Genomic DNA, 12,728 nt, shown 5'->3' on the forward strand with positions numbered 1-12,728 from the left:
CCCTAGAGGCACCCATGGAGCAGGAGTGTGCAGAGGCCCTCAGCCAAGTCTTCTCCACTGATGGTAAACATTCCTACCTTTCTTGGCCTATCAGCAGCGTTCAGCGTTATTGATCAGGGTGGAAAATGCCCTGAAGTGGGGGCTTTGGGGGCAGAAAGGTGCCGAGTAAGGCATCTTAATTCCGAACTATTGGAAATGTTGCCACCTTGCAGAGACCTAAAGATCTTGAGGCTCAGCCACTGCACACGCGCGCCCCCCCTGCGCATCCCTTCCCAGTGCAACCCTCGCGCTCACTCTTTACCTCTAACCTATGCCATGCTCCCTTTCTTGTGTATCATTAATACTTACGCGTAGGGTTGGCAGGCCAGGATGGCGTAAAATGAAAAGACAACCAGCGGGTGGGTGTTAAGGCTGTGACATCAAAACATTCTAGGAGTGCAAAGGTAACGCAAGAATCTACCCCACAGTTCCGCCTCCCATCCCCTATGTTTTTTTACGTGTCCATGAAGCCAACCCTGGTTCCTTTTCCGAGGATTTCTTACAATGCGTCCCATGGACAGTGCAGTAGTGACTTCACTTACCTGCACTGGTGAATGCCGTGCACGGCGTTCACAGGGAATCGCAGAGGTGCAGAAGGGAAGTATGTAATGTCTTGATGTCCAGGATGAGAGCCTAAACCTGCTTGTGCTTATTTGTTTGTGTAACACGAAAAGCGTGACTGTTGCCTCTAGGCACTGCACAGAGGGACCGCCATTATTACTGCACTGGAGAGACCCCACTGTAGAGCGTGACCATCACTGCAGGGCTGCACAGAACAGCCCTCCGTGCAGTACTACACAAAGAAGCGCTTAATGGAGAAATGCACAGAATAATCCTCATTACCACACTACAAACAGTAGCCCCCTCAGCAGCACTGCACTAGAGGGCAACACTGCAAGGTGATAATCATTACATCACTGCCCAGACCGACTCTAATTACAGCACTGCACACTGTGGCCTCCTCTGCAGCACAGCACACTGTGGCCTCCTCTGCAGCACTGCACACTGTCTCCTCCTCTGCAGCACTGCACACTGTGGCCTCCTCTGCAGCACTGCACACTGTCTCCTCCTTTGCAGCACTGCACACTGTGGCCTCCTCTGCAGCACTGCACATTGTCTTCTCCTCTGCAGCACTGCACACTGTGGCCTCCTCTGCAGCACTGCATATTCACCCTTACTGCAGAAATGTGTGTGTGTGGCTGGCTCTGGGTGTGTGTGTGTGGCTGGCTCTGGGTGTGTTTGTGTGGCTCTGGGTGTGTGTGTGTGTGCTAGTAATTGCTGTCTGCTGAGCTCGTCCGTAGGGTACAATAGGTCTCACATTTGGGAGAGATTAAGCTAATGGCACTGTAAATGACAATGCCATTTATTTATCTGTTTTCAAAACCAACACATAAATACAAATTTTGTCATTTACAATGCCAATAGCTCAAACTTTTCCAAAGGCGAAACCATTGCATTGTAAATGCTTATTAATAATTGTTTGTGTTTTTTGTTTCATGAACCGGCAGTTGCATACTGCTCCTGAGCCACTTTCTCCCTCTTTTTGTGCTTTTAGCACACTTGTTTTTCACTGTTCTTTTATATGTATTCTTACCATTCTAACATGGCCATCCACAATCTTAAAAACAAAGTACAAAAAAAAGAAAGGCATGCATCATGGCTCACGTGTCACAAGGCATCCATGCTTCACCACCATTACAAAATGACAAGCCATTCTTGCACATACATCTTGACGCTTGCAAATGTGTGCAATTGGCAAACGTCATAGACAAAGCCAATAGCTCGCCCTTTGAAGTCAAGGCCAATTGGCTTTGACAGTGCTTGTCAAACGAGGCCCTTGGAACAAAGAGAAATGTTATCTTGTTTGCTAACAGATACTAAAATAACATGAGCTGTTTTTCATTGATTACTTCTACAAATATGTTACTTTATGTTTGTATTGTAAGGTGCATTGCAGTTATCAGATTCTGAATATAATTTTCTAATATAAATGTGGAGATGGCAGATACCCCTATAGAAAACGCTGAAGCTCTCTATTTTGCCTATGTACCATTATTAGGTGCTTTTAGGGGTTCCTGAATTCTGTGTGAAATCTGTTCCACGATGACATATACGCCAATTAAAATCCAGCTCTCGTTCCCTGCACTACTTGGAAGTAACTCAGTCCTTCAAGTAGCCTTTGTTATTTATCGTTTTGAATGTAAAAATCTCAGCTCAGCCTCAAGAGCGCCCTGTGGCCTCCTATAAATAGACGAGGCAACAGATGGCCGCGTCCTGCGGTTCCAGCTCCTTGCTTCCTTCGGTTCTCTCACGATGAGGCACGAGCCCCCCAAGCCCGGGATAGTATTACCTCCCCTTCAGACCAGCTCCCAGTGGTTTCCTCCAGCGCGCGCGAGCCGGCCCGCAGGATGACGGTCACTTACTCCAGTAAAGTCGCCAATGCGACCTTTTTCGGGTTTCACCGTCTCCTTCTGAAATGGCGCGGAAGCATTTACAAACTGTTGTACAGGGAGTTCTTCGTCTTCATCACGCTTTACACGGCGCTCAGCTTGGTATACAGGTAAACAACTTCCATCCGACCTTTAGGAGACACGGCGCCTTCGCCATGCACTGGCTGCAGTGAGATTGTTTACGCCCAGCAAGTGTTCCTTATGAAATGTAACCCGAGGCCCTCTTAACGTTCCCTTGTGTTGTACTGTACAGTTTCAGGACGTTGTGACATTTGGACAGATGTTTATGGTGTTAGCATGTTTTCTTGATGGCCTGTAGTAGTGATAGAGATGCAGTGTAAATAGCTGCATGAAATTAGGGCTGGCCAATTTGTTGAATCAGATTTTCTTTTGAATGAAGGGACAATCTTGGAAGAGCTAAGGATTGTGCACAGTTATACTGAACGGCTTGTATTTATGTGGTCGATAATGTCGACATGGTTTGTTGTGAATATATTGATATAACTTAATATACAATAAATATTTTCGTAATTTGTTCATTTATGTGGACGAAAATCAAAAATATCTTGGCCGCTCTTTTCTTTAGCCCAAAACATTGAACTTCAGAAAAATGTCCGTTACATTAAAACATGTTAATGCAGTTCTGTCGGCGGTGTTCTCGTGAGGGGGCTCTTGCATGACTGTGCTCGGGTGCGTAGGGCGTAGATTCCATTGGTGCGGCAGGTGCAGTGGCACCGAGGCACAGATTATTGCTGTATTTTATCATTGAAACTAAGGCCCATTTCCTCACTTACAGTGGGACCTATGGCACAATGGCTACTCTACTGACGGTCCTTTATAGTTATAGCAGTCGAAACTTTGAAGAGTTGCCCCTAGTGACAATGCACCATGTTCCCTCAGCAGCTGGAGAAGCCATCGCCTGTCTGAGGGACACTGAAGGCTGACTGGCCTTTAGCCGCCTTTGCACACATTAATGTTCTTGGGTTTGGCTCCAGGCCTAATTCATCTAACGAGTACTGGTTTGTTTTCCAAAGTACAACCATAAATGGCGTCTTATGTACAAGAAGAGAAAACCTGTTATTTATTCTCGATCTTCACTTTTCCTAGGCATGCTGTTGTTACTGCCTCTCAAGTCTGGCTCGTGTCAGCCGTGACGTGTGTCAGGCTGTGTAGCTTCTAACAAGTGAAGATGTTGAAACCGTGTTGACATTTATGATTCAGCGGCTCTGGTTTCCTGCTGTGCCTTGTACTCGGCTGCGGTATGCGCTGAGTCAACTCCAGGCAGAGCCTCAAGGGCAAACAGAGGTCGCAGGATCCCCCCCCCCCCCCCCCCCCCTCCCTCCAAGTATAAACAACGCTTCCCTTGAATCTACTGGTCCAGCCAGGTGTTTCAGCCTTGGCCTAAATATGTGACAAAGGTGTTGCTGAGAATTTTCTTGTTCGATCAGTAGATTTTAGCGGTGTTCTGTTGGCTCCTAGTTACCTAGCGCCACGAAACTAGTGTGTCTGTGCGCTCTACAATTAACGAGTTTCATGAACCTGTAAGAGCTGAATTATTGTCTTTATTCTCTAATTTCTATACAGTATACAGTGCCATTACAAAAGAAATTCCGCTATTGCAGACCTAGAAGGAACCTAGACTCCGCTACAACCAATCCAATCTGCATAGGAAAATTCAGGGAAATCAGGAAAAGTGAGAGGACATTCCAGATTAAAGCGGCCCAGATGTGGAACAAGCTGCCTACCAAACCTACAGCCAATGGAAACCTGAATAGCTTCCCGAAACACCTAAAAACGTGGCACTTTCCAGTAAGGGATCAGGATGAATAAGGTGGGGGTGCGTCAAAGCTGATAGAGGCCTACTGTACCATGTAGGATGCTATAGCGCGAAGATACCTGTAAGGGGAACGTCACGCTCTATAAATGTTTGATGTTGTTAGCACGTTGAGTGTGTGATATTGATTCTGATGGATTCCAATTGGATGGTTGAGGCCAATAATGTCTTCATCAGGCTGCCATGCCCGGTTACCGAAAGTCCTCTTCATAGACAGAGTTTTTCCAGTCGCTGGATATTTCCAAGGACACAGATGAGCTAAACTAATATTATTTTCAAAGACAATAATAATATAATGATAGATAATAAATATTTACTAAAAATTGAAATATATTATCCCTTTAACATAAGAAATAGTCGGTAATAGTAGGAAGTATGGATGTATGACGTTACCACGCATACTTTTACCACGCATACCTTTACAACGCGGTATTTACAACGAATACCGTTACAACGCATAGCGCTTAGAGGTGCTGGACAGTGGTAAGTATAATTTTCTATTCCAACTCCAGTCCCCGTGGACACTAGGGAAGGTGTTGGATAGAAAATTAAACTTATTCCCTATCCTAGAGCGCCCCCCAGCGCAATGCGTTGTAATGGTATGCGTGGTAATGCCTGCGTTGTAATGGTAGTGCGTTGTAAAAAATGCCTGCTAAAGGTTGTATACCAGGAAGTATACAAGCTAGGTTGTGCCCAGTTTAAACCCAACACCAGTGTGTGTTTATTTGCTGCAGTGTCAAGTTCTGCTAGGCAAGAGTGAATGGCTGAAAGGGAACTGTTGCGTACACCGAAGGATGTGCTGGGGTGCCGAAGAGTGTATAGTGATTGCCCTGTTACCATCACCAATCGAGCTGCTCCCTCACCAGCCTACACACTGGTGTTAAAATACTGATTTGATCGAAATACTGGTTTGTGATTGTCATCTTAATTTTGAAGTATGGCTGATAGATGTGATGCATCATGGAAAGGAAAGTTAGGGATCAGTTTGCTTTCTTATGGTAATTTCTTTGCCTGATCTTACCTGGAGCAGCTTTATGAATCCCAAAGTTGCGGATGGGAGTGGTCTGCTGGCAGTATTGTCCGACTGTCCATGGGCTGTAAGCTCTAAGCCCTCGGAAATCTGAAGGTTAAACGTGTGAGAATGGTGGTGATTGGGGTGGGCAGCCATGTCAGGCCCCTTCATTGAACTGAAGTGGAGTCCTACATAGGAGAAGATCCTGTTTCAAAATGTAATAATATATTCCGCAGGGAAATAGAAAACACAGCACATCAGCATTTTGTGGAACTAGGGATTAGTAAATAAAGATGGCAGTTTTGTTTTTAAAATCTATAAATAAAAAAGTGGCAGCACTAGTGCAGGGTCTGGGGAAAATAACTCCTCTCCTCCCCTTCTGACGGGCTGTGGGTGAATCATAGGGCCATGCTCCTTTTTTTGGTATTTTTAGCCTCATACGAGGAGACCTTAGACTTAGTAAGGGTACTGACCGATGCCCTTGGGAGCTTCCTAGATAGCCATAGGGGAGACAGGCTTTGGATTTCCTCCCTGACCATCACCTACCCTTCCGGTCTTTGGGACGACTTTCCCTTTATCTCTTATTCCATCTTCCCCCTCGTCCACTCCCTTCTCACTCCCCCTCTCCTCCTTTCCCTCTCCACTTGTCTCGCCCGGAGTACACATGATCTCTACCCTGACAGCGGAGTCTGAGCATTTTGTACGATGCCCGGTGGAGCTGCTCTGTTGAACTAATGAGAAGATTGGCCTTGGTTCATGCCCTGACCATCACCTGCCCAGCCGGACCTTGGGCACAGTTTCTCACCTTTCTCCCTGTCAGCCCCTCATCATATTTCTGGTGCTCTGCTTTCTCCTCGTCGCCTTTCTTTCCAGCTTCTGGACCGATGACCATTGGAGCTTCCTAGAGAGCTATAGAGGAGACTGGCTTTGGATTATCTCCATGGCCATCACCTACCCACTCGGTCTTTGGGCTGACTTTCCCTTTATCTCTTTTCCGTTTTCCCCCTTGTCCTTTCACTTCTCACTCCACCTCTCCCCTTTTCCTCTCTATTTGTCTCGCCGGACATTGGACACAGTTCTTCCTCGTCTTTCTGCTATGGCGCCTTCCTCCCCTCCTTTCCTATTAATTCCCTCAACCTCGTTGTTTGTTTAGTGTACCTTACTACACTATTGTAACTGATGTAATTTGTAACGCAATGTTCCTCTGTTATAGCGCTCTTATACCTACGGGTCTAGCCAGCGCTTTATAATCCTTTTAATGTACCTTCTAATGCAACGTTCCCCTGGTTATGCGCTCTAATACCTCCAGGTCTAGATAGCGCTATATAACCTTCGCAAATCAAATAAACTAAAAACTGGCTTTTCCTGAACGCTGAGACCTGAGCATCATGGCTGATGACCGGCGTAGCTGCTTGACAGCTAATGAGGAGATTGGCACTGGTTTTCCCCCTTGACCGTCACCTACCCAGCCGGACATTGGACATTATTCCTCCTCGTCTCCCCGCTATTACTCCTTCCTCCCCTCCCTCCTATGAATTATTAAAATATTATTTATGTGTACTGTACCTTACTATGCTCTTGTATCTGATGTAACTTGTAACGCTACCATGCTAAATGTAAAGCTCTCCAATACCCTCTTGGGTCAAGTTTGCGCTATATAAAACTTTATAAATGGCACCTGGTATCGAGGACCAGCTGTATTGATATCTCTGAATCTGGGCATGCTTGTGGGGATGGGAATGATGCCCGCGCCATGGACTCTGCCTGTCTCTACTCTAGCAAATGCAATGAGGAGTCTACCCACTGTACTGGAGAAAAAATTCTGTACACCCTTATTGCTTTGGTCTCAACCCAAAGAGACCAGGATATGCACATCTGCAAGAGAGGTAACTGGATGGGACACTGTTCTACAAATGGCTTTTGCATCAAGCATACACTAGAAATGCAGCACCTCACATGGAGCTCTGCATGGACAGGGAAGAAAAACTAGCTGTTTGCTTGGAGTTAGGTTGTCTAATGTCCTCATGGATTTTTCATTAACAGGATTGTGCCATCCTACTGTCTTTATTGTACGTTTTCGTAATGCATTGATTAGGCCTATGGAATCTAATCTTGTTAATATAACCTACTCAAGCAAACTGTATTGATCATAAGCTTTCCTGCAAGTCAACCATTAGACGTGAATTCATAGAATTACAAATATGTATAACAATAAATTAGGTAAAGCAGTATCCCCACTCTACTGAGAGGTCCTACCAGTGTCACACACAGATACATGGTGGACAACAGCATATCTTCCCAGACGGCCAGAGCTTCTCAGAGGGGGTATCTAACATCAAATCTCTTGCTTTCTATATTATTTGTGCTTCCATGTAACAAAATGCCTGTGAATAGGCTTTAACACAGTGTAATAACGATCCACGAATTACGGCATACATGCTTTTCAAAGTAAATAGCTCCGGCCTACTGCTTTTGTCATAACCTTTCATAATAAACAGAACAAACCTAATGGCATATGACATTCCCCAATGAACTAAGTAGACCTGTCACCATAACCAACTCGGCATACTGTATTGAGCATGTGCTTTCCCATAAGGAAACCTAAAGGCACACTGTCCACAAAATTACAAGTACAAAATGACAGTTGGCAAAACAATATACAACTCTTCCTAAGAGGTTGTAACAAAGATTCTTAAAGTGCAAACCTTCACCTGTCCAGTATTTGTAAAGCGCGAACAATTACCCGAAGGTGTCAAGGCGCTGGGGGCCGTGGGGAAGATTAAGCGAGCTATTGCCCAGAGTCACATGGTGCTGGGCAGACCCCTGCCGCCGGAGCTGAGGATCGAACCGTGATCCCCATCCAGTGTCAGTCGCCCTGGCCGCTGCGCCACACCTCATGGTTTGTCAAAGAAAGTAACCAATACCACAACCTTTGCCTACTGCTGAAATCTGTGAGATTCCATGTTGCAAAAAAACTCCCTTCAGACTTTAACACACTGTGATAATATTCCAGCCTTAACAGCCTGTTGCCTTTTACACATGTGTTTCAAAATAAATAAGTCACGTCTACTGCCTTGGTGGTAACCTTTAATAATAAACAGATCAGACCTATGGCACCCAACATAAACTACCAATGAACCAATCAGGGCATATATCCTTTATGATACATTATCATTGGCTAATCACCATAACCAGCTCAGGCCTACTATATGGAACATAAGGTCTAGCACAGTGTCATAACAATCTCCATAAAAAGGCCTATTGCCTTAACATTTGCTTTTCACTGTAAATTAGCCAAGCCTGCTCCACTTTTTATAGTAACACTTCATAAGAAACAGACCATGGTTTGTCACCATAAGTCAGGCCTATTGTATTGGACATAAACTTTCCCACAAGGCAAAAAAGTGCAATGGTTGCACTCTTTTTCAGTGGAAGAACACAATCAAAAGCCCGTATAGAGGAAGGTCAACATGTGGGCATAGACTACACGTCTCAGTCACTACTGCTTTACAGATTTTTTCTGGTAATCAAGTAGGCGGTTGCAATCAGCTGCTTTATCAAACCTGAGCTAAAAAGGAAAAGGATATTAAAGGCATTTTCAAATACAGTAGGCTAAAATCAATGCCACCATCCTGCTTAACAAGAATATTGATGTGGTTATTTAGCCACAGAGATCAAGTGAAGAAGGTTAGAAAGTTGCTGGTTAAGATTAAAATTAAAAGTTAACTGTATACCTTTTTTAATTTATATATGCTCCTACTAAGGGCCTTATTAAGAGTATAAGTGTTATTTATCGCACCTAATGAATAGCAATACCACAGGGTATGCTATTTAGGGGGTGCAAAAAAACCACCTATTATGAGGTTGTTGGGAATAACATGCAGATTTTGTTTTTGTTTGCACCAAAATTGGCATAGTACGTTAAATACCATATGGCTTTCCCATGTTACATTTTTGCAGGTTTGATCTGTCAAAATTTAACAGTTGATTTATTTAACACATCCTATAATTATGGGATGTGTTAAACACAGCAAACTCATAATTCCAACCTGTGAGTAAACAGGAGTTTGCGAATAGGTAGGAATTAACCAAGCCACTCGTATTCGGGGCCTAATAATGAACTCCAATTTTGATCTGATATCCAACACTATATTGTAGTTTATTCTTTAAAAATTCATATCTCAAGTTCTACTTATTGGATCTTCGTCAATTTGGTCCTGTTTTACTCAGCTAAATATTCCCTCTTGTTATAAACTAATGTGGAGTCTTTTGTGGTGCTTTAACTATGTAACTGTAATTAAAGTGTGCACAAATACTTTACACATTGCCTCTTAAGTTAATCCTGACTGCTCTGTGCCAAGCTACCAGAAGGTGAGCACAGGTTAATTTAGGTTGTTTATCTGACTTACCCTGACTGGGATTGTGGCCCTATTTGGACAGGGTGCATAAGTCTGCCAACTAGAGACCCAATTTCGAATAGAACCCTATTGGCTTTTGCAATGTTTGTTGTAATAAACAACAATTTAGTTAATTTTATACTAGACTACAGTCTAGGTTTGATTCTAACACTGACCATGCTCCCATAATTTTAATCGTTAGAGATGATTAGAGGGAGTGGAGCAGAAATGTGATTGATAGAGATTTAATAGAGGTTTATTATATAACACCTCATTTGCGAACCATATTAATAAAGGTATATATCATTTATGTCTATTCAATAAAACTGAAAAGGCATCAATGACTATGGCACATATTTAAGACATGCCATAGTGTGTAAGCAATGCTTGTATTGCCATGCTAAAAAGGCAATAGAAAAAGAGATTTCCATACTGTTGAAAGAAATCAACAAGGCCTAATCCCAATTCAGAAGCTCCAAAAATAACATCACTCAAATGCACTAAACCTAAGAATGAGTGTAATAGGAAACATATCATTAATACATGTTCAGCATTTGTGAAACCAAAAGCCAAGTTACAAAGCTGGCACAATGCATTTATTTATTTATTTATAAAAGATTTATAATGCGCATGGCTGCCTCAGCGACGAGGTGTCCCAGCGCATCCCCAAGGAAAAAAACAGAGAGACCCAGAAGCGACTAAACCTCAGACAGTAGGAAACAGCCAGGTTTTTAGAGACTTACAGAACATCAGAAGATGAGGGATATCATGGATATGAGCTGGAAGAGAGTTCCACAGTTTGGCTGCCAGGAGGCCGAACGAACGGCCTCCAGCCCTCGCTCTCCAGACTCGGGGGACACAAACAAGCCCACGATTGGAAGAACTCAAAGTATGTCTGGGCGTATAGTGCTTCAATAAACCAGATAGCCCTGTAGGTGCTTGGTGCATCAAGATTTTATGAGAGATGCACAGCACCTTGAACTGAATGCGTTCTTCAATGGCCAGCCAGTGTAGCCTAGGAAGCACATGTGCCACCGACTGAGATCTTGGTAGAGCCACTAACATACGTGCTGCCGTGTTCTGAACCCTCTGCAGGCGTTTAATACTAGCTTTGTTGGCACCCAGATATAAGGAATTACCATAATCAAGCCTAGCAAGAATGGAGGCCTGCACGATGGTTTGGCGCACTCTAGGAGAAAAAAGCCAAGCTAGGGCCTCAATCCTCTCAAGAGCCCAAAGCAGACAGCGGCAACAACTCTTGTCTGTTTCTCAAAAGTCAGTCCAGAATCCAGCCAAACACCCAAGTTCTTTACAGCCTCCTTGGGTGGCGGGCGGGTTTAAGATGGTCAGGCCACCATTGTTCGGACCATAGCTCCTGGTCCTTGCCGAACAATAGAATCTCGGACTTGCTGGCATTTAATTGAAGACAATTAGCCTTCATCCAGTTCGAGATGACCAACAGATCCTCCTTAAACCTCTCCAGATTGGTACGACAGTTTTTGGAGAAGGCGATCACCAGCTGGGTGTCGTCTGCATACAACACCAAGCACAACTCCCTGCCTCTAGCTACCTCCACCTAGGGACTCACATAAAGGTTAAATAGCAGCGGGCTCAAGATAGAGCCTTGAGGCACCCCATGGCGCCGAGGCATGGTCCTGCGAGTGGAAAGGTGGCACTAAGACTTGGAAGGATCGCCCTGCCAAGAAGGAACGTACCCAGTCCAAAGCACCACCCCTGATTCCAGCCGCCCAAAGGTGATCGAGGAGGATCGCATGGGACACCGTATCAAAAGCGGCGCTTAGGTCCAGTAGGACCAAGGCCGCAAAGTCTCCCATATCCAGCCTGCTTCGGATGGACTCCGTTACAACCAGGAGTGCTGTGACGAGGGCGAAACCCATGTTGGGAAGAGTCAAAGATGTTACGCTCGTCAATGTATTTAGACAGGATGGAATTCACATGCGCCTCCACCAACTTAGCCATAAAAGGCAGCTGGGATATGGGGCGATAGTTACCAGGGTCTTCCGGATCTAATGATGGCTTTTTTTATCAGTGGTATGACTTTTGAATGCTTCCACGCCCTGGGGACGGAAGCTAATTTCAGAGACAAATTGGCCAATTCTAGACCCACCGGGGCAATAAGTGCTGGAGCTGGCGAAAGTGGGTTGCATGCCTTGTTTCTTTAGAGTAAGAGGCAGAGCAATAGAGTTACACATTTCAGAAATGCTTGTGGTAAGGCTGTTACTATGTTTATCGATAGCACCAATTCTTTTGAAAGTTTTTACAAGAAATTATAAACATTTGAAGCTTGTCTTATTAATACCACTCCCCTCTAAAAATTTGGTACGCCTGTCTAAGTGAGTGAAGTAGATAACGCTCATAAGGCATAAATGGCCAGTACAAAATTTAAGAAAGGAATATTATTAAGATTTTTTATATAGCATTCTATACCAAACTTCTGCTTTTTTAGATGTCACTTGACCGTCCGCTGGTAGGTGCATTGTTTATTATTATTTAGGGCTTGTGGCCCATCCATTTCTTACCATTCGTTGGCATCGTTCTCACTTTTCTTTGCTGCCTCCTAATTGGCCAGCGTGTGCCAGGCATCAGTTCCTTTTCTGTCTGTGAAGCGTGGACCAAGAACAGATTGACTGCTCGTTCTGTGTTCAGGTTCTATTTCCTTTCTTCTTTCATTCATTTCCGCCTCCATGCTACTTCTTTTGGTTATTTTCACTTTATGGTCCCATTCCTTGTCTGGAGGCATTTTTTTGTTTACAGTTGGTTACAACCAGATAAGTAGCACAAAATATTGCGTACTTTGTTATTGCTTATTTTGTTTTTGAATTTGGCGCTTCCTTTTACAGCATCAAACAGTGGCACAGATTATCAAGTCAGTCTGTTACTCTCTTTTTGATTTTGGCGCTTCTTTGTACAGCACCAAACAAATGGCACAGACTATTAAAGAAGTGTGACTGTATGTGTTTGTTAGCTGTGTGTTA

General features: G+C 44.1%; 1 protein-coding gene across 4 annotated transcripts in view; it reads left to right on the forward strand.

Moving 5' to 3' along the window:
* Positions 1-2,286: 2,286 nt before the first annotated feature.
* BEST3 (bestrophin 3) overlaps positions 2,287-12,728 on the forward strand; it is a 261,060-nt gene continuing 250,618 nt past the window's right edge. For 2 of the 4 annotated variants that reach the window (XM_086922012.1, XM_086922019.1), the window contains exon 1: positions 2,325-2,599. In XM_086922012.1, the coding sequence (XP_086778138.1) occupies positions 2,448-2,599 (152 nt within the window). In that variant the 5' untranslated portion in view covers positions 2,325-2,447. Of the gene's footprint in view, positions 2,600-12,728 lie in introns of all 4 variants that reach the window. The other 2 variants (XM_086922001.1, XM_086922020.1) reach the window with 2 other exon arrangements.

The sequence above is a fragment of the Lissotriton vulgaris genome, chromosome 1_1, assembly GCF_964263255.1.
Source record: "Lissotriton vulgaris chromosome 1_1, aLisVul1.2, whole genome shotgun sequence".
In the NCBI taxonomy this organism is placed as follows: Eukaryota; Metazoa; Chordata; class Amphibia; order Caudata; family Salamandridae; genus Lissotriton; species Lissotriton vulgaris.